The 27,473-nt window shown below is 37.5% G+C and overlaps 1 protein-coding gene across 2 annotated transcripts in view; it reads left to right on the top strand.

Moving 5' to 3' along the window:
* Nucleotides 1-27,473, top strand: part of AFG1L (AFG1 like ATPase) — a 144,600-nt gene that overhangs the window by 64,421 nt on the left and 52,706 nt on the right. For both annotated transcript variants that reach the window (XM_073220830.1, XM_073220829.1), the window contains exon 7: nucleotides 7,491-7,549. In XM_073220830.1, the coding sequence (XP_073076931.1) occupies nucleotides 7,491-7,549 (59 nt within the window). The remainder of the gene's footprint in view (nucleotides 1-7,490; nucleotides 7,550-27,473) is intronic.

Raw genomic sequence — 27,473 nt, 5'->3', positions numbered from 1 at the left:
GCACCTGATTATAGGTTGGATATTGAGGAAAAGGGAAAGAACAGTTTGTAAATTTCCGGCTTATACAACTGGGTGGGTGGTCGCGCCTATCATCCAATGAAGACAGAGAAAACCTAGAGGTTAGAGGTTTAGAAGATATTGCCCAGTGGGGAAGAACGTGTATTTTTCTTCTCTTCATTAATTCTTTAGCCTCTCTGTTTAATTTCCTTCTACTTCATTCACCTCATTTCTTCCATTTCTAGTTATAATGCATTAATTTTATGGGCAAGAATGGGCATTATTGTTATTGGTGGAGGTTACAGTCATATCCTAATCTTTTATTAGCTAGTAACTTAATTGCCAATTTATAGGCAAATAAATTATTTTTAGTAGACAGTTACCAGAAACATATAACAAATAATTCATAATCTTAACAGAAAATTATCAGTAGTCAAGTAAAAGTGACACTGGAATTCAGGAACCTATATAGGAGAGAAAATAGCTGTAGAGGGTTGCGGTCTGGGAAAGTCCTGTAGAGAGAAGAAAGGGGAGCAGTACTTGAGGCGGGTCCCGGAATAAGGTCCCGAGCGGCTGCCTGGTTGTCACTGCTTTTCTTAAGTCCTAAACTCGAATTCCTCGTTTGCTGGGGTCGAAGCCCTCGTCCTTCATGCACCACACCGGCATCAGCTCATGATTTCTACGGCAGCTTTGGGCTCCCTGTTTGTTTGCCGGCCTGTAGGGGTTTTCCTCCTTTCTTGCAAGCTCAAAATATGTTTAGTATATTTTAAACAACATTTATAGCATAACATTTGTAGTGCTGTTTTGTATTTTATAGGATAATCTGGTTAAGGTTATTGAACTTGAAGCAGAGAGGATTTTGGGTCGGAAGAAATTTGCTGAAAAAATTCTAGATTAAAATATATCTAGGGATAGATTGTATTCAATTTCTTATTTTTATAAAACTTCGAGCAAATGATTTATTTATCTATGTTTTCATTTAGATAAATATTTTATATGGCCCATACACAAATAGACGTATTTTTACTTTTCAAACGTTACACTGTCAGGCCATTGGAAGAGTCAGAAACAAAAGTCCACGACTAAAATTTCATATATATGCTACTCCTTTTTTAGGTTCTGAAATAAAATTTTGTGAATTCTGTGATAATCTAGTAGGGAAAAATTATACTGTGAGATTTAAGTGTATGGAGATCATCACAGCAAATTAATAATAGACTAGTAGATTCAATTAATTAAAATTTTGAATATAATTTGAAATTAATAATTAAACTTAAGAAATTATTCAATCAAAAGTGAGAATAAATTTTTGTGGGGAAATAGAATATGTATAAAGTGAAATAACTACATTTCATTGACAGTAAAACACAAAGTGCTAAAACAAAAAGGGCCCTATTGACTGAATCTAGAAGAAATGCACATTCTGGACTTTCTAGTTTTTAATTCATTATTTTTTATAATGAAAATGTTTCAAATAGCATTAGAATGACCAGGAATAATCCTGTATTACTTAGATTGTCAGACAACATTTATGTAATCAGTCCTCAAGCCAACACATCCGTAGTAAATAAAAGACTGGATATAATTAGAAAGCTGGCTGATAGTTATGGGTACACACACACACACAACTGTAATTTATCATATTAATACTTCTAAGAAGAAAAAGTCCAATGGTGTCCACTATAAAAGCTGAAAGAATATTTGGCAAAATTCAGCACCTTTCTTGATAGAATCACTCCAGAAGATATAAATAGATGGATAGTTTCTTAATATGATACCAAATATGTATATTTCAGCTCAAAAGTCAGAATTATACCTAGTGGGGGCTCCATACTACTTTACTATAAGTATGAATAAGGCAAGGAAGCCATCTATTTCTTTTTAACATTGAACTAGAGTATTACAGATTATAAGAACAACTAGGTGTGTAGGGAGGGGAACCGAGGGAAAGCCACGTATCTTGCTTACAGGGGTTCTCCAAGGTAGCCATACCACTCCTTTTTCAAGGTTATAGAAACAGAAAATACTCTAATATGGGAACAGTGAGTAGGAAAGAGAAGTACATAAACATTAGAAAACTTCTGTATTCTGTAAAAATCAGGACAACATGAACTCTGGTATAGAAGATCCAAGCTGAGAGAAAACAACCGATTGAGTTGCAAACCTTTTTAACTAAGAAATCAGGTGGAATTAAAAAAAGCTAAGTGAAATAAAAGATTAAATTAATTGACTTAAATCAACTAAAATCAGCATTAGAAACACTGAACTGTAGAATTGAAACTACAGCAAATGAAACTAGTGGTATAGGAAAACTACTTAAGAAGCTCAGCTAGTGAAAATAGAATAAAGAGAATGAAATGATGGACAGAAGTCCTTAAGTCTCCTGGAGGAAAGAGGTCTTAACTGGAATTTATGAAGAAACAAATGTTTGAAATAAGAAGCGTGACTGAAACAATGGATTGAGTGTGAGTGAGCATCTGCAGTCGCTGCTCGCTGACACACTTGCGAGGTTTGGTGGGAGGTCCACGCATCCTGAGCGACCCGCGTCGCCACTGGTGCAGCTGGTTCCTGGGGAAATACACAGTCAAGTACTTTAGAGTCGAAGTATGCCTTCTACTTTTCAAACTACATGAAAAGACTAAAGATCAAAGAAAAAATATTTCTTAGAGCAAGAGCTAGACAGCAGAAGAAACAACTAGAATTATGAATAAAAGCATGAGACAAGATCACACATGTCAATGACAGGGAATATAAATGGGTTATATGCCTCTACTAAATGAAACTGCTGGTATGGCTGAGTAGGCTTTTGGCTAAATGGGAATGACCTTCTTGCAGACAGCGGTAACACATTCTGATCCAAACACATAAGCAACTATTGGAAGGTCCTGGAGAGTGAAACATGTTAGGCAGATTCTACAGGGGAGACAAAACTTGAAAGAGGACCCAAAATGGGATTTCCTGTTTTTTTGTTTTTGTTTTTCTTAACAGCTGTCAGGTTTAGGGAAGGTGTAAGTGCTGCATTGGGTGACTGACATTCAGACAGAAAACCCACAGTCTTTCTGGCCTGAAGAAGCAGATGGCAGACTTTGGGGCAAGCTTACTGCTGGCAAATGAGGAGTGAATCCCAGAGAGAACTAGACTGATGTAGCCCCAAGTTCCTTGTATAAACCCTGCCCAAATCGCTGACTGATCAGAGATTTTTTTTGTGAAATTATTCCATTGTCTTTTTTTTTATTAAAGTATCACCGATACACAATCTTATATTGGTTTCAAATATACAACACAGTCCTTCAACAGTTCCCCATATTATTAAACCCTCACCCTCCGTAGTGCAGTTACTTTCTATCAATATAGGAAGATGTTAGGGAATCATTGGCTGTATTCTCCGTGCTGTACCACCATCCCTGTGACCCACTTATCTTACGATTGAGAACTTTTATGCCCCTTTCTTCCCCTTCCACTGTTTTATAAGGTTTGTAGTATATGTAGATTTGTTGCATATGACACCTATAGCATAAAGGGGGGAGTTTAGATGGACTTCTATGGATGTAAGGTTTCTACATTCTTTTGTAAGTGGTGTGATATTAATTCTAAATAGAGTGTGAGAAGTTAAGGATACATATTGTAACCCCCAGAATAACAACAGAAATAAAATAAAGGCCAATAGACAAAAAGGATTAAGAATATATTGAAATAATCCAAAAAAATCAGGAAAAGAGGAACAGAGGTAGAAGAAAAGGGAAAAAAATGAAAAATCATAGAGTAAGTATTAAATGTTAATGAGCTAAACACTGCAGTTAAAAAATAAGATTATCAGAATGGATTAAAATATCAAGAAGTATAATTTAAAATACAGGTGGATTGAAAGTAAGTAGATGCAAAAGACAAACCACAGGAAGAGTAATGATATGATGGGCTTCTTACGTCAGACTAAACTGACTGGGGCGGGCCCTGCCGACCCTGCGGCCCCCCCAGAGGATGCTGTGCTGGACTCAGGCTCCCCTCTCCCAGCTCATGGCAGCAGTGGGCCTGCGCCCCCGACCCCTAGGCCATTGTGCTGGAGTTTGTCTGCCGGGGATCACGTGCAGGTGAATCAGGTATTGTGTGGTGGTGTGTGGAAAGCAGTTCTGAGCTTAAGCTCATTTCTACCACGGCATCTAGTACCGAAGTGAGCTACGTCAATTCCTAGTCTGGGATACAGCTGCGCAAGAATGACTTTCTGCCTTTTACCACCAATGTACTGCTGTCCTTAACTTCAGCTCTAGTCATTTATGATACCAACAAGAAGAAATGCGTTCAACATTAAGGAATCCATTAAAAAAGATCTTTTACAGCAAGGCCCATCTAGTTTTGTAGTTGCTGTTGTAGGAAATAAGTGTGGTATTGCCGCAAAAGGGACTTCATGGAGGGAGATGTTAAGGACCGCTCTGATTCATGCATATAGTTCTGTAGACATCAGTGCAAGACCCACAGTGAACTGAAGTGAACTCTAAAGAAGTCAGTCCAAGAACTCCACTCACTCACCCCGACACCGCATCTGGCAGTAAGGCCTTCAGACTTCAGGGGCGGGCTTCAGAGCCTGAGTGAATGACGTGGACGAAGAAACTGCCAGAAGTCAGGCAGGTGGAATTGGGTTCATGAGGCCGTGTCATTATTTGTGTTAATTTATGGAAAACCCCTCTTAATTACCTTTCTTAAAAGTTGTTCTTAGTCTAAACTGATATGTATTTACACCAATAAGCATCATTCACCCTGTTGGTTGTGACACTTGGATTTTTAAGGAAAAGATCTGCATATCCATGTACATCTCCAAAGTATTTAGATCCTTGTAATCACTTTAAAAATCCTCTTTGCATGTATTTCATCTGTAAGTATTATGATAGTTATTCACTGTGGAGAATGTAGAGGTCCTTACACCATTCTCAAGAAATGCATGTCCCGTGATTCCAGTACTCCATCTTGTATGGCCAAGTGCTCGTTTAGCTTTATGTAGAGCTCATTAAAAATCATGAGTAAGAACTTCCGCTGAAGTTTTAAATAGTATTTAGTAAATAATGACAAATGTTGATATAAATGTATTGTAAAGCCCGTAGGTCTAAGAAAGTAATATTAGGCAACTAATATTAAAATTTTTGGTAGCTAAATAACATTTTAGGAGATGGATCTATTGCATTGATAATTAGCATAATATTTGAATTGCAAATAACTCTTCAATTTAACAAGAACAGTCCTTTTTCACTTAAGTGTCCTATAAAAACCTAAAGGTTTCCAAGGCAAATGAATTCTGTTTAGAATTTTGTTTAGAAAATAATTCTCAGAGCATAAAATTTAAGTTATAGATCTCTGTAAAGACTGATTTTTTTAAAAAAGTGAACTCTTCATAAATTAAATCTTAAAGACCTAAAGGTATCGTTATCTTTAACTTTGCTTGGTGAGTAGAAATCATTTAATAAAAAATAGTACAAGTCGGCCTTTGTATCTCTCATCGCCTTTAACTTACTGTAGTTTTAATCCTATAACTTTGTGTTCTTTGATATTTACTAATACTGTATTTTTTGCTCCCAGTACATTTCAAAAGAACTTTTTGAGGCATAATTGACTTGATACATGGCACATATTTAAAGGGTAATATTAAAAAAAAAAGGGCACGTATACATTTGTGAAATCAGCACTACAATGATATAATGAACATTTCCATCATATCTAAAATGCCTCGTCCCTCGTCTGGCATCTGTCCTGCCCCTGCCCCCACTTGGTTTCCCCAGACAACCGCTCATTTGCTTTCTGTTACTACAGATTAGTTGCTTTTTTGAGTTTTATATAAATGAAATCACACAATATGTACTCCCCTCCCCATTTTTTGGTCTGGCCTCTTTTACTTTGCATAATTATTTTGAGATTCATCCATTTTTTTGCATGTATAAGCAGCTTAACCCTTTTTATTGCTGAGTAGTATGTCATGGTACAGATGTGCGCAGTCTGTCTGCCCACCTGGTGACGGCCTTTGGGATTGCTTGCAGTTTTGGGCTATTATAAGTAAAACTGCAGTGTTTAGCTATTATAAATAAGGCCCCTATAAACATTGAATTTGCTTTTTATATTATTTTATTTTAGATTTTTACCACTTACTGGCAATCATGGCTCTCAACTCTTATTATACAGCAATGTTTTCATGTACCTTCCCCAACTTGGTAATTAGGTAAGATTATGAAAATATCTAGCTTTGAACTTGTTTCCTGCATTTTACCCATTTTATTCATTTGAGGTATTGATTATAGGAAAGAAAAGACCTCATTGTGAATTTTGAAATCTTAACAGCCTGGCTAGCAGTATCCTACTTTTTATAATATCCCTAAATAAAAATTTTAAATGTAACTGAATTAAAGCCTCTAGTCCTTAATTAACCAAAGAGCTTATGCAAATACTTTCTTCACTATAATGATGTTATGATGAATATATTTCTAAAGAGAATAAATGTTTCCTAATGACCACATTTTATTTCCATAAGTAAATGTGACAGTTCAAGTCTATCTTAGTTATCAAATTTTCTCTGAACAGGGAGATATAGAAAGGATCACATAATGCAATACTTAAGAAAACTTGAGGTACATAATCTAATTTGTGGCTTTTATTATTAAGAAAACTTTTTGCTGTTTCCAGTTTTATACTTTTTTATTTTTTAAATCTCATTACTATAGCTTTGAATTTTAAAAGAAATGTTTTATGTGCAATAAAATTTTCCATGTCTTGAAAAAATATTCCAAGTCTCTCTTTTTAAGGAAAAATATGTAAAACTTAAAATTTGTTCACTTTCCCACTTGTTTGCTCTGGGCAGTATGTGTGTTTACATGTGTGAACATGCATAGACTATGACACATACATAAAACACCATTCCAAGGGGATAAATACTAACTGGTTATGATATACAATTTTATTACATTTATAGCCTATTAAGAATAGAGTTTTAATTATTAGGTTATTGCTTTTAAAATAAAGTGGCCTAATGTCAAATGTATAACCTTTATACAAATACAGGCCTAGTTCTGTCTATTGCTGTGTTACTTTAAAAAGGCAATCTTATACATTTTAAATTCTGCGCTAGGACTTCATTATGGATTGAGAAAAGGAGAGTATAATTCCTTTTCCTGGTAGAATCGTATATATTCAAGTATTAGATTCTCTTAAATGTATCATCTTCGTATGATGAGTTTTGACATCATTTGTGATGTTTTCCAAATTTTATTGCTTTTTATTACATTTAAAACTAATTTGATTGACTGCCTTTTGTTCTTAGTTCTGTGATTGTTAGTTTTTTCTCTATAAGAATATAATGAATTTTGTTTAGAAACAGAATAGAAATTAAATTTGGTTATATGTCTTCTATTTTACTCCTTTATCTTTTTTATCAGTGGAAAACTTAATTTACCAGGCTAAAATACAAGCTACCATGATTTAGGCTAAGTAAAAAAGCTAATACCAAACTTTTTTTTCAGATCTCTATAAAAATGGACTCCAAAGAGCTAACTTTGTACCATTCATAGCTGTCCTGAAGGTAAGGAAATTGTCTTCACTGACTAATATCATATTGATTGATAATTACGGGGTTTAATGGGATTGCCATGGTCTTCCATTCAAACAGAATTCATGTTGATATAAGATAATAATAGTCAAAGACACTAAAGGAGAAAAGAATCTTTTTTATATAGTATTTATCAATGTGTACACAGGAAAAATTATAAAACGTAGTCTAAATTATTGTCTGAGACATTTGATAGTTTGCATTGTATAAATTTTAATTTGAGGTTTGCTCATAAATATTATAGTGGTGTGGTTAAACTTATACATTGGTCTCTGAAAAAAAATGTCTGTTTCCTGTTTCCTTCAGGTTAATGGCCTTTAACATGTTTTCCCAGCTATTAAAGTTGCTATCTAGAGTAGCATTATTAAAAAAATATTCTAATATATTTAAATGTGATTGCCATCAAGTTATCACAAAATTATGTCAAGTTGAGGCACATAAATAGTTTAAACATTTGTGTGTGTATATCATCACTGCATGGACTTTGAACTAGTCTTCATTACAATATGATTAAGAATAAAATAACCTCCTTTTTCAATGTTAATTTCAAGTAATTTCTTACATGATTATTTAATAATTCTACATTCTATCAATTTTTATTGACAACCTACTATGTGCAAAAAGTGCTAATTAGGCGTATTGCTAGTAAAATCATGAAATAGCCATGATTCTTGTCTGCAAGTCATTTGTAATCTGGCAGGGCATATAATATGTATACAAATCCCTATAACACAAAGCAAAATGTAACAAGTACCAAAAAGAAGCCTATGTATCAAAATATAATTCCCACAATTCTTAGGTACGTAATATGCCCAGTCCACAGCAACATAAGGGAGAAAGGATAACGTTGTGTGTGCATGTGATTTTTAACCTAAAACCTGAAAACTTCTTACCCAGAAGGAGGAGTAAAAACATTTTATCTTCAAATATTCTAAAACTATAGTCAGACAATCTTTTTGAAATTGGTGGTGGTGCCAAACTTTATTCCCTGTGCTATACTTAGGAGAACTCAAACATCTGTTTCTTCGCCCAATTTTAGGTTGTTCCCAGAGGATTTTAGTTTCTCTGAGATATTTATAGATATAGGGAAAAGTACTTTATGAAAATTTATGCTGTCAGTAATTTTTTCCCCTTTACATTCATGTTTTGCATTTGGGGTAAAGGTAGATTTGTGATGATTTCTCCATGTCAGGAATGCAAAGTAATGTGTATGTAGAGACCAAAATGTAAACAGGGACGCTAAGAAAAATAGGTGCTAAAAATAGTATCATCACATAGCATTAAAAAAAGAGAAGGCTCACAGAATAAAACAAGTTAAAATGTTCTCAGAGTAACTGTGTAGCTATACTTTTTTTTTTTACCCCAACCTTATTTTATGGCCAGTAATTTGTCATACTTCAACATATAATAGTATTATTAATGGGCAACTAAATTGGCTAGATTGAATTTGATTTCCTTTCCTTTTCCTATCATTATTTATATATATATATATATTTTTTTTTGGAAAAGGAAAGACATTAAAGAGATGAATAACTCAAATTTGAAATCAAATAAGAACAGAGATTAATAATACACAATTTGAAATGAATATGAACTGAAATTCCCAGAAAACTAAATACCAGATTGGATAAGAAAAGATGTAAAATATCTTATTTATTCAAAGACTTTTCTCATGTAACAAGTCAGCTTGATGAAATGTACACTGAAGCTGGTTTTCCTGAGGCTTTTTTGGTGGGCATATGAAATTTGCCTTATAAGGAAAGGTTTTTTCATATTAAATGATATTTTGTGTATTCACCTATGCTAGTGTCACTCTTTCATTTTGGCCCAGATGAGAGGAATGTATAGCAGAAGTCAATCTTCAGAACAAATAGAGAATCTTAGTTTAATAAGGGGATTATAAACAAATAGAAGTTTATTTGGGGAAAAAGGACAGTGTAAAATCCATTTTCCCCCCCTATGTTCTGCCCTGTGAACTAAGTGATAACAGGCTCGTAATTCACAACAAGAACTGTGATTTGTTGCTGGGAGTATCATAAAATAGCAAAAACTTATATAAGCTCTTAGTAAACTGATATTTTATAAGATAGGAATGATGAGCAAGACTAATATGCTATTAAAAAACAAAATGTTATATCCATACAAGGAAATATTGTTCTGTCATAAAAAGAATGAGATTCAGACATATGCAACATCATGGAGAAGCCAGCCAGCCACAGAAGGACACATGTAAGATGCCACTTTTATGAGGTACCTGGAAAAGGCAAATTCAGAGGCATAAAAGAAGATAGACATTATCAGGGATGGGGAGGGAAGGGGCGTAGGTAGTTACTGTTTCGTGGGTGCAGAGTCTCTGTTTGGACTGATAAGAAAGTTCTGGAAACAGGTCCTGGTGATGATGGTGTAACATTGTGAATGTACTTAATGCCATTGAAGTGTACACCAAAAAAATGACTAAAATGTTATAAAATTTATGCTATGTATATTTTATGTGGTATATTTTACAACAGTTTATGAAAAAAGAAAGCAGAAAGTCATAGGACTGGAAAGGATGTAGAAAACGCTTATGCACATTTTCCCTAGGAAGCCTTCCTAGAGTGACTCCTTGAAACAAAGCAAAACAAAATAAGACAAAAAAATCCAGAACCCTTACCCATAATTTCCACTGCCTTTTAAGCTCTTCCACTTTCTTTGAGTTTGTTTTGCTGTTTTATTGAGACTTTTTAAAAAAAAATCTCATTTCAACCTTCTTTTCCTTTAGGACTGTAAATAGATGCATCCAGGAAGTCTGATATTTAATATTTTTACTATCAGGTTCAAAAACCTCCATAACTTTTTCATCTTCCCAAACTGAAACTTTGGGAACTAAGTAATAATTCCCCATTCTCCCTCTGTCTCAAATCCTGGTAACCACCCAAATTTCTCTCTATGAATTTGCCATTTCTAGGTACCTTATGTAAGTGGAATCACATAATATTTGTGCTTTTGTGGCTGGCTTATTTCGTTTGGCATAATGTCTTCAACATTCACCCATGCAACTTCATGTGTCAGAATTCTATTCCTTTTTAAGGCTGCATAATAGTCCATTATACATATGTGACAATTCTGTCATCCATTCTTCACCTGTTGATGGACATTTGGGTCATTCCCGTCTGTTGGCTATTGTGAATAATACTGCCCTGAGCATTTGCGCACAAACACCTGAGTCCCTGGTTTCAGTTCTTCTGTGTACACACCCAGGAGTGGAATTGCCGGCTCACACGGTAACTCTGTGTCTGATTTTCTGAGGACCTGCTGTACTCTTTTCCACAGCAGCTGCACCGTTTATATTCCTGCCAGCAATGCACAAGGGTTCCAGAGGTGAACTCCAACTAACAAGTAAAAACATATGAAAAATATACTTTGGAAGAAGAACTACCTCAGGAAATGGGAGGCTTTTTCAGATACAATTTTTCTTTATCGAAAAGAAGGAAGTTATGGTATAGATGAAAAAGAGATCAGAGATTAACTATGAGATCAGATGAAAAGGGATCCGGCAGAGTTAAAAAAATGAAAAGCATCTTAGAAAAAGCAAGTTAAAGAATCAATACTGCCCAACGTAAAATCAATGATAAAGAGATCAGATTTATGAAAAAATCACACAAATGAAACTAATATAGTCAGAGATAAAAACTACTATAAGAAGATGCAAAATATGGAGAGCAGACCGCAGAGATCAAACATTCACATAATTCATATTTCTAAAAACGAGAACACAAAGATAAGATAGAAGAATTATATAGTTTTCTAGTGGATAACCAAACTTAAAAAAAAAAATCCTACAATTACATAGACGAAAAACCAATGAGAAAAAATTAGCTGGACTGAGATTTGTCCGCCACAGATACTAAAATAGAATGTAATTGTTTTTACTATATTAAAGTTAAGAAAAAAGATGTGTTCTCTGTCAGCTAGGCTGTCATGAAAGTCTAAGCCCACAGATAGGTATTTTTGGATTTACAGTGACTTAGAAATTATAGTCCTTATGAAGCTTTCTGAACAAACTACTTTAAGATTTTATACCAAGAGTCAAAATTAACTTGTAAATGGAGATATTGTGTTGGGAAAATTTTGATGGTAGTCTTTGAATCTGATTAAATGTTGTCTTATGCTAGTCTATAAGACAGACAAATTTTTTCATGTCGTATGTGAACTTCTGTAATTGAGTTAAGCACTGAATGCTAACGCGTGTAGAAAAGAGGCTGTGACCACAGGAGCGGTTGGAGTGTAGGAGGTAGCTTCTATCAGGAGTATTTCCAAAGGGCAAGTAATGCTTAAATTAAGACTTAAAAGACAAAAGTCCCAGGCAAGGTGGGAAAGGACATTCAGCATTGAGGAGAAAGTACATGGTAAAGACACAGAAGCATGAGAATTCTAGATTAAAATTTTGTGATTAGTAATTAGTTCATTGAAATTTTCATAAAATGATAACTATTGCTAGTCTTCTGTTTGCTTGAGGCTTGGAAATTTATTTTAAAGTCAGATTTATATATCTGTATTGCATGTACAGTGGTCGGTCCCTTACCCACGGCTTTGCTGTTCACAGTTTCAGTGACCCCAGCAACTGTGATGCCCCTTCTGACTTATTGGCAGGTCAGTAGTAGCCTCTCTCTGGGCCACGGCGCCGGCGTCATTCCCCTCACTCTGTCTCATCACAGGGCATTTCACCATCCATGTCATCACAAGAGGGGTGAGGACAGTGCAGTGAGGTGTTCTGAGAGGGGGGACCACATTCACAGAACTTTCATTAAGTGTATTGTTACAGTTGTCCTATTTTATTACCAGTTACTGTTAATCTCTTACTGTGCCTAATTTATACAATAAGCTTCGTCCTAAGTAAGTTTTTACAGGAAAAGTATGGTATATAAAGGGTTGGGTACTATCTGCTGTTTCACTGGGGGTCTTGGAACATATGCCTCACAGGTAAGGGAAGACTACTGTAAATTAAAAAAAACCCCAACATATTGGTAGTTAACATTCCCTTATTTATATAAAAAATAGTTGATATTATGATTATTGTGCTTGCTTCAAACTTGAAACTTCTTGCTGACCTTATGGCTTAATGTCCTGATTTTGCTGATTTATTCGAATCTTTCCAGTGATTTTAATAAGGCTTAAGTAATTCTTCTAAAGTATGTAAACATATAATGGTGAAAGCATTTGTTGGTGTCTACTTAGCACTGTTCTATAAAAGCAAATGCATCCATCTCAGTCTCTGCACTGCAGTATTTTAAAGTCGACTGTGATAATCTATACCCGGGGTTGATAAACTATAGCCAGTGGCCAAACCTGGCCTGCGTCCTGTTTCTGTAAAGCTTTATTGGAAAACTTGGTGCTCATTCCTTCAAGTATTGTCTGTGGCTCTTTTCGCACTGCAGTGGCAGCTCCGGGCTGCTGCCGAGGACTTGGCGCCTTCAGAGCCTCAAGTATTTACCCTCTGCCTTTGACAGAAAGGGTGTTCTTACCCCTCATCTACACAATACACAAAGGACCAAGAGACAAACAACTGTTAAGAAAAACAATATGTACTTAGCACTTTTTTCCTATAAACTGTGACTTGTTTTATGTGATGGAAATCATGTTGCACAGATTCACTCACCTTCTTGGAAAGTGGCGTTTTAAGGGCTTGTTGGATAAATGGTTGCTAGATGGAAGCTTGGCGAACCAAAAGATCAGAGGGTAGCTCAGTATCAATTTGAATTTGGTAACTTGAGAAATATTAACTTTGCTGGGATTAACTTCCTTAGAAATACCTTCAATTTTATACTTTTAAGAAGATTAGCATGTCTTTTTTTTAATGTTCAGCATCTTTATACATGCTTATTTTCAATTATAAATTTGTGGGTAAATTGCCTTTTCATACTTTTTTTTTTTTCAAAGTATCATTGATATACAATCCTGTGTTGGCTTCAGTTGTACAACACCGTGGCTCAACAGTTTAAATCAGCATTATTAAGTCCTCACGGCCTCTAGTGCGGTCACTATTGATCAACATAGTAAGATGTTACAGAATCATTAGCTGTATTCTCCGTGCTGTACTACCAACCCCGTGACCAGTTTATATTGTGATTGTGAATCATTGTTCCCCTTTATCCCCTTCCTCCTCCCCCAACCTCCCCCAACCCCTCCCCCTTGGTAACCACTAGTCCCTTCCTCTTGTCTATGAGTCTGCTGCTATTTCGTTTCTTTTTTACTTTGTTTTTATACTCCACAAATAAGTGAGATCATTTGTTATTTGTCTTCCTCCACATAATACCCTCTCGATCCATCCATGTTGTTGCAAATGGGAGGATTTATTTTCTTTTTATGGCTGAATAGTATTCCACTGTGTATACCCACCACATCTTCTTTATCCATTCATCTACTGATGAACACTTAGGTTGTTTCCATATCTTGGCTATTGCAAATAGTGCAACCATAAACATAGGGGTGCAAAATGTCTTTTCAGATCAGGGACTTTGTTTTTTGTGGGTAAATTCCTAGGAGTGGAATTCCTGGGTCAAATGGTATTTCTATTTTTAGTTTTTGAGGAACCTTTGTATTGCTTTCCACAACAGTTGCACCAATTCACATTCCCACCAACAGTGTTGGAAGGTTCTCATTTTAAAAGAGTAACATGTCTTAAATGTACATTCATCAAATAATGTGCATTGAACAGTCTCATTGCACTGTAAACATTTAAAATTATTGTGGTTGAAAGGAAAAGAACACCAATTGATAGTTTGGTCAGAAGAATAGTTTCTTGGGTTGATGTGAACTAGGCTGCTGTTGCTGGCCTTCTGGGCGGGCAGCTCACCTGACAGGCGTTGCCTGTCTCGTCAGTTCGGTGCCCGAGTCCCGCTCCTTTGGGCCCGGCAAAAATCTGCTCACTCCATCACTTCCATGAGCCATTGTGTTTGATTCATTCCATAGTAAGCCCTGAAAGTGAAATACAGCTCATGATATTTAGAGTTAAAAACAAAAATTCTCCATGTGAATTTCATTAACTTTCTTCTTAAGATTTTCTTAACAGTTTAACAGTATAAACACATCTAAAGTAATTTCCCCCACCAGGAAAAGTTCTTGTGTAATCTTGTGTGTTTTTGCCACATAGGGACAGATTCTACTGTCTTGGCAGCGTAAAGGCAGAAAGTTAGCACTGTAACTCTCATTCACACTAACATTTTAACAAACTATCTTCTTAAGATTTTTATTTCTATTTAGAATTAAGCGAGTTAGATGATTAATAGACTACTGACTAACTGTGAGCTGGTCAAAAATAACCAACCAGGCATTCTACAGTATAATTTTATCTTCCGTGAATGCCAGTTAGTGATAAAATTAGAGAAAAATAAGATGCCGGGTAAACTCTTACAAATATGAATTTACCTTTTCCCAAAAGAGGATTGTCCATTTCAAGAGTGTCATCATCTGATTTAGTTTAACATTTGCTGGGTTTAAATATGCAACACATAAAAATATTTTATAATCCAAGTTTGTAATAGTTTTCTTACTGCTATTTTTATAGTATTTGTTTAATGTTCAGGAAAGGACTTCATTTCTTCTACTTGGTTGTTAATGTTTTTAAGCTGTTATGCATCCTTTATCTAAAACTTAAAAAAGATTAAGGTATGTATTAGCCTTTGTTTGTTGTTTCCTCAGGAATTTTTTCTGAGGAATCTTATACCTATTGTGAACTCTTTGAGAATATTTCCATGGTGTGATTTCTAGTTATGAACTTCAGGAAAATTGTTTATAACCTGTAGATAAAGTGCATCAATGTTCAGACTTTGTCTAGCCACCTGCATTAGAATTTATAGACTTGCTAAGTGTCTATTTGTCATTTTTTCCCTGCCACAATTTTCATTTAATCGGTGAAATTGATTTGTCAGTTTTTTCACTAGGACTTTGAATACTAGAGCTTTCCCAGGGCTAGATGATTAGAGTCAGCTTTTGAGGTCAGTGTCAGCCCCCCTGACTGACCTCTGCTGTGCATCACCTGACTCAGCCCGGCAGGGATTAACCCTTTGTTAGCGTGATAATGTCTTTACTTATAAGTTGGCATTTTAATACTTGAGATTGAAAGAAACAGAAGACGGAACAGGAGTGGGAGACTCGCGCCTGCACCGCAAGGAGCTGCGACTGTCCCCCTGCAAACCACTGAAGGGGTCGCTTGAATCTTAGTGTCAATATTCTAAGATACAAAAGTGACTCATTGACTTGGAAAACATCCTGTAATCACCAAGTTTTAGGCTAAACAAGGTGATCTACCTAAGATATATTCATAAACTAATCTATTTCACATATTTTTGAGAAAATATATTTAAGAAAATTGGCTACAGGAACAGGCACTCAGCTTCATGATGAGGGCGTTTTTGTGCTGTGTCCTCGAAAGTAATAAATATGTAGAACAAAAATTGTGATGTAGATGTAAAATGTAGTTTTTGTCCATTTTCATCCCAGAATGTAGACCTTATTAGTCAGGGCCTACTTATGGAAAAGTAATTTTGGGAGTATGCCTTTTAAAATGATATTTTTTGTAATTGTCTCATATAAAATGAAAATTAAGATTTCCCATGAAAAACAAGTTACATATTTGTATTTGTATAATTATATATGACATAATTATATATTTGTATCAAATTGGAATACAGCAAGCCATTGCTTATATGTGAAAAGGTATTGTTTAGGTCTTGAATTCTCTTCTGTTAGAATAATAGTTATTTTTAGTTAAATTACAAGAAATCAATTCTTTGGTAACAAAAATGGTTTAAAGGATCTTAAATATGAATTTGTTGTTTCTTTGGCTCATGAGATAAATTAGTTTAATTACACGTGACAGTTTTCTTGGCTAGTGATGTAATGTGAAATAAAGTTCTCTCTTCCCCTCCCTGAAAACTCAAGGCAATTAATAGAACTTTTAAGCTCTTTGTCGCGGGCCACCGTTGAGGTCTGCAGAGCAGAACTTTAATCCAATAAACATTTCATTTAGATCATGAAAGGAGAACGCGGAGAAGCTCCCAGGAGAGAGGGTGTCACTCTGATTTCAGCCATAAAGGGATGAGAGGAATTTGCCAAATTAACCAAGAGGTTCTCATATTTAACGCATAAATGTGTCAAAACTAACAGAATAATTATTTAATTTGCTTGAACTTTATATTGAGAAAACTCTAAAAAGCCACAGCTGTTTTCTTCAAAGCCTTCACTGCGGGGCTGGATGGACAGGGCAGAGGGAGGCTGTGAGAAACCCAGATAGCAAGTAACACTGGCCGGAGCTGGTCAGAAAAGGGGATAGATAATGAGACGTAATTAGCGTGTATGGATTGTTGTCTCTCTGCCCTTAGCTTGAATAAATTTTGAGGAAAAAACCCTAGTGGCGAAACTCCTTTGATGTAGGAAGAGCCATTGTGACTTGGCAGCAGGAAGGCAGTGTTTTATACTTCTTACACAATGGCTGTGATGCAGAAAGAGTGAATGGACCCTGCACCCTCCGTCTGCTTTTTAGCAAGGACTTGTGGATTCCCTTGAAACAAAATGCATCACGAGTTTTCAGTTGTTAGTAATGAGGTAGCGGACCTCATCAGAGCTCAGAGGAAGCCATCTTTAGCTTTTGTTTAAATCTTAATCACAGTTTTTTTCTTTCTGGGAAATCTGTTTTCTTAAATCAACACTTCTTTTCCCTTCTTTGCTTGCACCCCCAATAACAGAAAAGAATAATAATCAAGAAAGCTAAATAGAAGAGTTAAACAAAAATAATCACAAAGAAGACTTACACATTTTTGTGCTTTTAATCCCATATCAGAAAGATGCTTGCTCTCTTCCTTTCTGTCCCAGACTGGTAGCAATGTAGGAAGGTTGTTTTATAATGTATAAGAAAACATACATGATTTGAGATTGACTTTTGAAAGAACTTATTTTTCAAATTGAAATTACACAAAATAAAATGGTATATTCCTCTTTCACTGCAGTTAAGTTTTAAATGGAAATCAGTTTGGTTAAAAATGTTAGGAGATTTGCTGTAAACTTTACTCATTTGAGAGATAATGTGGACTATAGGCTTGGGAACCTAGCTCTGAGGATAATTTGTCTGGGAAGACAAATTATTGAGAAAGCATTGCATTTATTTTGAAATTTTCTAAGACTGGAAACAGTACATCACCTAAAATGCAATGTCAATTTATACTGGTGGTTGAATTCTGTTCACTTTGACTATCTAAAATATTTTCTAAATTTCATCCTCAGGAAAAAGAGAACTTAGCTATTTCAAAACTCTAACATAAGTCGTGGGTGGGGAGGGGCCTAAAATACTACACATTATCCTCAATATCAGAATAGTATCTCTAAGTAAGTTTTATATCCTGATAGATTTTCACCCTCTTCTGGACAGCTATCTTGGAATTACATTTAAAGAAATCATTTACCCTTCAGATACTTAAGTGCCTCAGATTCCCTTCTAATTAATATTCTTCATTTAACATATTTTAATGATAAGGCTCCCTGCAGTAGTCATCAGCAATCCATTCCTTGGTGTGTAATCTGTGAATCTATTTCTGTACATCTTGCTTTGCTTTAGTGTATTTTCGTTGCGACGCTTTGATTCTGGGTAGACTTCTTTCAGGCCGCAGTGCTCTGAGATGCTTCTGGCTACTTAACCCGTTTTGCATATTGTGCCATTTGTAGAATAAAGTAGCCTTTTGTACTTGAAGTTGATTTGAACTCTGAAAGGCAACACCTGAACATCTCACAAAACTGGGTAATTACGGCTGATTGTGTTTTTCAGGTACAGGTCACGGGAAATTCATTTAGGGTAAAGTACGCACAAAGCTAAGAAATATGCAGATTTTCTGTTGTAGGATCGTGTAAAAATTATTTACAGTTAATACTTGCATAAAGGTTGGCAAGGTTGATGAAGTGATATTTAGTTTTGCTTTCCTATTCACTGCATGTCAGAATGTAATTATGACTGATTCATGAAACTGTCTTAGAAGCGAACCATCTTTATTAAAATGCTGATCAAGATAAGAGCTGACAGTAATAAAGAATAGAACATTTTAGTCTTGTTGCTTTTGAATGATTGCTAATTACCCCAGAGGTCATGTATAGTGCTTGGTAGGATTCATTGACATTATTTCTTTTAAGTCTGCTGTTTCAACAACATCTGAGCATGAGACACAAACTGTGTGTACATTGAACAATAGTTTGGCCAAGTTTTTGAGGCTGCAAGATATTCAAGAAACTCCTACTATAGTGAATTTAGCTTATCTCTCTCAAAATTGTAGCATATTATGGGTGCTTGGTATAAAATACTTGTATATTCATTTACGATTGTATCTATACTTCCCATTTTTGAGCTGGTGTTAAATTGTATATATGCAATAGATTATTGAGACAGTGTCCTTTCTGCATATACACACAAAGATAAAATTAATGACAACAAAACATAGATTGTCACTTAAATTAGGATCCATTTTTTATAACCAGTAAGTACAACCAGACTGTACTCTGTTGGCAGTGAATTTTTAAGTGTTTTTATTTTTATTAAATGTGAACTTTGTAATTTGTCTCTAAAGACATGTGGAAGTCTTAGCGTATTCCTCAGCCAATAGTGAATTATGTTTGCTAGGATTCATCTGTTACATAGGTATAGTTGATCAACAGAATGAACTCTGACATTATGTCTAAAATAACTTAAATCTTTAAAGTTCTTAACAACTGGAAACTAGAAGGAACCACACATTCATCTCCCACATACGTGGTTTCTGTGATACCATGGAGAAAACAGTGGGCTGTGAGGGCAGTCCTGGCTCTGTCACTGACTCTGGGCAAGTCTCTTGAATCCTCATAAGTTTACACTGTTTTTCATCTGTAACTGACGGGCTTGGACTACAAGATTGCAAAAGTCCTTATTGTACGAATTTAAAAAAAAAGATTAAGTTTCAGAAGTTTACTTGTCAATTGTCTCTTTTGAACTGATAGGTTCTTCTCCACATATTGTTCTAAATGTGGTATTAAAGCCCTAAGCTTACTAGTCTATGAAAGCTCAATTGCTCCAAGTAGTTCAAATATTATACCCTTGTAAGATAAAAGAAGAAACCACTATTGCCATTTCAACATGCATTTGCTGAGTGCTTAGTATCTGGTTGCAGGGAGGACTGTGGTCCTGAGCGGAGTCCTCCGTCAAGGAAACCAGGGTGGTCTCGCAGAGGAAACAGACGCGTCAGTGAGTGAGGGGTAGGAGAAGTCCTGTATCAGGGTAGAGTGCGGAGTGTTAACTGTGTGTTTGGGCGATCACAGTGCTAACAATACTAGAAAACAGCAATGTATTAAACTGAAACCACAAATTTTAAAGAAGTTTTCTATCTTCTGTAATGCCAGTGATTGTGGAGGGTGAGTGAATGAAATGGAGATTTGTGTGAATTCTGAATGGATTCCTGTGTCTACAAATCTCAGAAGCTGATGAAACTGGAGCCTTGTCCGCCGTTTGGTTCTTACGTGGATGCCATCATTCTGGGTTTAATAGTCGTGCTTATGATTTTGTTTTGCTCTCATGGGAATGCAGAGGTTTTCTTGAGACAACTGGACGAGGCTTAGAAGGGAGGTGGTGAGGGGAGAGGAAGAGAGCTTCAGACAGCCTCACTGTATGTGGGAGAAGTCACCTGACACGAAGCCAAGTCAGTCAGGAGCGGTGAGAGCTGAGTCACGGGCAGCAAGGAACACGTGGGCTCTCCTTTTGAAGGGAACAAGGTTGTAAGGAAGGGACTGTGCTCTGAGTTACGACCAGAGGTTGAGAGAGCCTGTTTAACTTTTGGGATATCCCCATCATGTGCGGAGGGCAGAACGCAAGCATCAGGTGCTACGTGTTTCCATTTTGTAATTTGGGGACTGCCTGTAAACAGGAAGGATTGTTCAAAATCTTTACCAACCGGTACAGCATCGACAGACCAATCAGAACAGATGTTGGGCTGTGAACAGGCAGTCATGCCATACTGGGGTGTACTGGAGAATACCTGCTTTGCCTGCATACAAAAGTGTGTGTGTGTGTTGTGTCCATTCACGGTGTGTCAGAGTCTGAAGGAGCCTTAGAAACCTTCATCCCACCACCTTGTACAGTGGAGGCAACTGAGGATCATGCCTAAGGTCACCTTGCCTATGATTGCCCACCTCGTGGTGGTCTGGGTCTAGAACCCAGATCCCTGCCTTTTATTGAGTCCTCTCCACCCAGCCAGGTTGCACAGTGAGTGCGTGTTTGTGATCCACCATGAATATTCATTATATTTACATATAATATATGATCTTACTGTCTTTGGGTAGAATAAGTTGTAATAGCAATTGCTTTTACTTATAAGGTATTCCATCTTTTATAAAAGCATAATCTACATTTAATTGTATGTAATGATAAGATATAGTGATATCCAAATCTTGTTTTAGCTAATAGTTTAAAATTTACTTTTCAGATCTTTTATCAGAGATAAGAATAAGTTGCAAGTTTGACTGGATTCGTCTTTCTCTTCCTCTTTTCAGCTTCAGATAAAAGTGCTAATGCAGAGTGAAATGACAAAAAGTTGAGCAAATACAATGAAGAACAGAACCAGAGTTTAGAATATTTAAAAATGCTATCCTGGGTACTAAAAGTCTTAATGATGAAGTCTCTGAAAATAGACAGGGGTCATTTTTTATGCTAAATATTTTATTGAGATTTAGTTTTCTCTTATTATTCCAGAAGCTGTGATTGTAGTGTAAATGAATCCCATGCATTATGGACTTTGTGTATTTATAGTATGGTTTTATTTTCTTCAATAGCAAAGTTATTTATTTTTACCTCTGATGGTATAGAAGAGAAGATCTTGTGGGTAAATTTACTGGACTTTGAACAAGTAGATTTTGCGAGGCTGCCTAGATAGGGAGAAGTTCCTCTTAGCCAGGAGATGAGTTGCACAATCCCTCTGCGGGAGAATGGAGGCCTACTGGAGCTGGAGTTACCCGCGTGGTTGCATGGCTGTACAAAGATTCTCAAAAGGTACATGTACCAGTTTGTTTCCAGTCTGTGATAGGTCATTATGTTTTTCTTTTTTTAACCTCAGGAATGAGGACTCTAGTTTTCTTAGATAAAGTAAACATTGGGAGAAGAATGGAATATTAATTAAAATTCTGTTTGCTATGACAGAACTGGAAATGTATAATGGTTGTGATTTCAGTAAGACAACTATCAGCTTTTTCCAAGCACCACTGTTTAGGGACAATACATGGAGTTCTCTTAAGATCTTTGTTTTAATAAAATTTCATGAGAGATAAATACATGCTTGTTAGGTTGAAAAACCCAAACATCACATAAATGTATATATGCTAAATATCAAAAGCTGACCCTCCTCGTCTCCCTCTCCCCTCCTCCACCCCTCGCGTTCCTGCTTCCCGCCTCAGGAGCAGCCGCTGCTAAAGATTTAATGCGGAGAAGTGATGTCAGCATCACGACCGAGCAAGACATCTCTGCTTGTGTCCTCTGGCCCCAACCCCACAACAGTTTGGCATCCGTCCACAGATGCCACAAGTGCCTTTGTGGGAGCTGCTGGATTCATCCCCACATGCAAGGGACCCGGGAGGAGGCCCACCTGCCTTTGTGTCAGGCGACAGGCATACAGACCTGGGTCTTGGCTGTGGGCTCTGCTGCGGCCCAGGAACCAGCTCCAGCCTTCCTCAGCCGTGGCCTGGAGCCCGTGGCAACTCATCGTAAATAGTCACCCAGGGATGAGAGTCCTAGTGGAGAAGTTCTGGCACACCTTTGGAGCCACAAATATATATTGGAGAGGGTAAGAGGAACAGTTTGACTTTACTCCCATCATTCCTTCCCCAAGGCAGCACAGCTTAGGACCAAGAGAGGCCTTCTTGGCCTGTGACTTCTCTCACAGGGGAAGTAAGAGCATGTGAATGGCCACCAGCTTCCCCAGCTGTGCGGGATGCTGCCAACAAGGCTCATCTCTCCTTCGCTCCGTCCAGAGAACTGAATCCCAAGCTGCTTGACTGGAGGTGGGAAGTGGCTGGGAGAGCAGCAGATAGGACTCCTTGCAGGGCACTAAAGGTGGTGGATCCTACTAACTGCTTTGCGGATGCCATCAAGAAGCTTGCCCGTAGCTGCTGGGGACACTCTGCCAACAGATCCCCCCATCTGGCCCAAGGGCAGCCGCAGTGCTCTGCGCGTCTCCCCCACAGACTCCCCCACTCTGGCTGGTACCGTGTGCATGCTCCCAGTGGTGGTGGCGAGAGTGAGCTCTGGCAGGTGCCAGTGAGCAGGGTGAGAGAGCCAGCCTGAGTAGGCAGGGCAGGGAGAGGCTGAACCTCGAACTCTAATGCCGCCTTTGGGAAAGCCCTTGCGTTCGTGTGCTGCAGGATCGAGAGAAGGCACACAAGCTTAAGGATTTGGACACGAGGGTGTGAGAATTGTGGGGCATGTGTATCACAGAAGGTTGTGTCACATCAGGGCTGAAAGCAATTAGTGAAGACTGAAGAGGTGGCTGCAACCTCAAATGGGAAAACAGAGATGAAAAGCTCAAAGGAGCATGACAGATCAAGGGGACATGGCACCCACAAAGGGGCACAGTGACATTCCAATAACGGGTCCCAAAGGCATGGAGACCTGGGGTGCACCTGGTAACAAATTCAAAATATGGCTTTTTTGAATTTTAAGGGTTTAAAATATATGGTTACAAGAAAACACAAAAGCAGGAAAATGATACACAAGCAAAATGAGAAATTTAACCAAGAGATAGAAATCATAAAAAATACTTTTTTAAATCTGTAGGATGCAATGAATGAAATGGGGGAAACATGCACTGGAAAGCATCAACATCAGACTTAATCAAGCAGAAGAAAGAATCAGTGAGATTGAAGACGGGAGCTTTAAATTTATCCAGTCTGAGGAGAACAAAGAAAAAAGAATGAAAAAAGAGTAAAGAAAGTCTATATAATCAGTGGGATACCATCAAAAGAAACTACCTGTGAATTGAGTTGCAGAAGGAGGAGAGAGAGAAAGGGAGAAGAAAGGTTATTTAAACAAATAATGGCGGAGAAGTTCCCAAGTCTAGGGAGAGATTGGGTATCCAAGCTCATGAAGTTTATAAGTCATCAAACTCAACTTTAAAGAACCTCTCAAAGACATAATAAAACTGTTAAAAATCATAGCAGGGAGAATCTTAAAACAAAAAGAAAAGAAACTTGTAACTTACAAGGGAACTCCTATAAAGCTATCAGCAGATTTCTCAGCAGAAACTTTACAGGTGAGGAGAGAGCAAGATGATTTATTAAAAGTGCTGAAAAAAAAAAAAAAACCCTGCCAACCAAGAATACTCTATCCAACAAAGCACCTTCAGAAATATAGTATAGATGAAGACTTCCCCAGACAGACAAAATCTAAGGGAGTTCGTTGCTACTAGAACTGCTTCACAGGAAATGCTGAAAGAAGTTCTTCCAACTGAAACAAAAGGACAATAATTAGTAACCCAAAAGCATATGAAAATACACAATGTACAGGTAAAGGTAAGTATAGAGTCAAATTCAGAATACTGTAATACTGTATTATGGTGGTGTGTTGACTATCTAACTCTAGTATAAAGGTTAAAGGGCGAGAGTATTAAAAATAACTATAGCTATAATAGTTTGTTAATGAATACACAATATAAAAATAGGTTATTTGTGACCTTAAAAATGAAAGGGGGTTAGTAAAAGGGTCTAGGTTTTGTATGCAGTTGATGTTGTTAGCAGTGTACAATAGGCTGTCATATCTACACGATGTTTTATATAAGCCTCACAGTAACCACAGAGTCAAAACCTTCAGTAGATACGCTAAAGATAAAGAAAAGGGAATTAAAGCATACCAATATGGAAAATTACCTTTTCACAAACAAAGACAGCAAGAGGGAGGAACAAGGAAATTATAAACAATTAGTAAGATGGCATTAGTAAATACTTACCTATCAGTAATTACTCTAATTATAAATGGATGAAATTCTCCACTGAAAAGGCATAGAGTGGCCTGATGGATGACGAAGGGGTAGAAAGGACCTGGGGCGGTGGGGCAGGGCTGGGCTTCCGAGGTGCTACCAATACTCTGTTTCTTGATGGAGCTGGACATTTATGGTTTGTGCACTTTTCTGTATATATGTTATACTTAAATTATGAAATGCTTAAAAATATGTAGAAGCCTATGTGATGAATTTCTGTGTATCACTGCATAAGCTTAAAAGCTGTAGCTCATGAATGTTTTAAATGAGACCGCGGTGGTGATTTTAGACTGTAGAGCAGCTTCAGTATGTTTATCTGAATGTATGCCCGCCTCCCCCCAGAAAAAGACGCATCCAGCTGGACATTTTTCTTGGTTCAATGTCTTTCTTGTACTACTTGTCATTTACTTACGGAATTGTATTCTTGGCCAACAAAATAGTACAGAGTGCAGTATAGCTTTCCTGTATTTAAATCTATAGTTATTTCTCTTAGAAATTTTAAGAAATCAAAAAGAATTAAGCTTAGAACTGTGTGTATAATATGACCCCAGTTTATCTATCATGTCATCATCTCTATACATGAAGGAAAAACTTGAAGGATATAAGCTGTATGTACTTTTTCTGAGAAAGAGATAGACTTTTATTTCTACTTTTATGCTTTTAATATTTGAATTTTTTACAGTGAGCATGGATCACTTTTTTAGTTTAAAAAATACACATTTTTAAGGAGTTAAGTAACAAGATAGATCTTAGTTATTTAGGTATTTTAATAGTTCTTTCAGTGGTACATTTTTCTTTCCAGAGTTAAAACCCTTTGAGTTACAAGTGTACTCCCAAGGGTGTGCTAGCCTCCCTCCTTTTCCTCCCCAAATTTCCTAATTGGGTTTTTAGATTGTGTAATTTTATTTGTCCTTTGTATACATAAATATACAAACTATTTTAAAATAAATTTCTTTTGGTGGCTGATTAGTTTTATGCATTTGAATTGGGTGGTGATAAGAGGTCACAGTTCTTGTAAATATCCTGGGAAATTAGGAAATTAGATCATGCCCTTTTGAATAGATTCATTCTCAACTTGGAAGTAGCTTGGTTTTCACTCTCCTCAACCCTTCTGCAAAGTGTTAAGCGAATAAAATCTGAAATCTAGCTGAAGTGAAGAAAATCTGAAATTCTGAGGTTTATTTTTCTTTAGAAACATAAACCAAGTGTTAGTATTTTTCAGACAATGAAGAGCTGCCATCTAAGGGCGGTGGTATCGGTTCTGCTGCTGCTGATTAGGTATTCCTCCGTGGTGATTAGCAAATGTACAGATGCAATCATTTGGTGGGGCTTAATCACTCCTGTGAGAGAAGTGAGTTACCCAGAAAGAGAAACCGAAGCTTGAGTAAGTTCCATTAGCCTTATTTTTTTAATAGTAAAAAATAAAGAGGAAACATTCAGAATATTGAGTCATATAGAATACCTTGTGGTTTAGAAGAAACAGAGAACCTGGGGACGGTAATGAGTACATCCCTGCGCTGTTGGTCACGCGGCCTGTGGCCCAGGACGTCCACGGTCGTTGGCCCCTACGTGGCCCGGGTTTCCCCCAGTCCCCGGGCGGAGAAGCGCGGCCGGCTGCAGGCCTCCTGCTCCCTGGGCGCTGGGGCTCAGCCCCCAGGTTAAACACAGGCAGGGGGGTTGCGGGGGCACCGCTTTCCCCGGTTTGACTCACTACCCCGGGATGAGAAGACAGCTCTGTGCTACCCTCCTTTCTGTAGGTGGGCTGCGGCAGGGGGAGAGTGGGCTGCGTGTGTTTGGGCAATAAATACCGCATGTCTCCTGCCGAGGTGGGTCACAGGGCCTGCGTCTGAGGCTGCCGTCCGGGTTCCGGAGCAGGTGCCCCCGCCGACGGGAAGCGGCTGCAAGTGTCACGTGGGATAGCCTTGCATTTTCCCCGTGGTCTCAGGAATGGAGGGGCGGGAGGGTAGTTCCCGTGTCAGCGTCACGACGTGTTCAGATGCAGCCGTCTTTGGAGAACGGCATCCACCCCGGTTCCCTTGGCCCCAAAATGCAGTTTCCCATTAATAAAAGTAGCAAAGTCGTTAAAATATTAATTTTTTCTTCATGAAATTTCATAAAGCGGTTTTCATTTTGAATGGAAACAAAAAGATCAGCTTTTCAGTGTTTTCTTGAATTGTTCTGAAAGCCCTTGCTAGCCATTATTCTACTGGAATTAATATATATATATTGCCCCTTCCCCCAACAAAAAAGCCAACTGGCCAAGGTAGGCGCAGCAAAAGTTTGTGGGCTTCCACAATCAGCATTCTTAGGGTGTGTGCGTGCGCGCCGAGTCCGTGTTCCCAGTACAGGTGCCCCCTCGAGGGGTGGAACGGGAGGAGCAGCTGGGAGAAGAGACTGTCCTGGGGCAGCATGAGTCCGGTGGGAGAGAGGTCCCCGCAGCAGCAAGGCTCTGGGGACACCGGCGGCGGGAGGGGCGTCCGAGGGACAGGGCAGTGACGGTCATCGAGTCGTGGAGGGCGGCTATACGCGCAGCATCACTTCAGAGTGACCGTTTGCTTTGGAATGTGCAGCTAATGCTCTGGCCCAAGCCTCTCGGGCTGTCTCCCTCCCACTGGGACACTTAAGACCCTTGAGTTACTCTTTCCGGTAGCCGCCAGCTTCTTACTTCCAGGTAATGGAAATTGGGATTTTTTTAATGTAATGTAGTTACGTGGGGGATTTGCTGACAGCTTTGTTTTAGCAAAGCTTAAGGAAGGCAAGCTGCGAATCTTAGTTTTTAAACCGATGTTTTTAGTGTGATGCTTATTTGGTATTCAACTTGTATGATTCTTACATGAGTTCTTCTGTTTTGTCCTAAACTCATTTTACTGTTTTATTAAGGAAAAACT

Source organism: Manis javanica, chromosome 13 (assembly GCF_040802235.1).
Source record: "Manis javanica isolate MJ-LG chromosome 13, MJ_LKY, whole genome shotgun sequence".
NCBI lineage: Eukaryota > Metazoa > Chordata > Mammalia > Pholidota > Manidae > Manis > Manis javanica.
The sequence above is the reverse complement of the archived record's forward strand: the minus strand, read 5'-3'. Positions and strand labels throughout refer to the sequence as shown.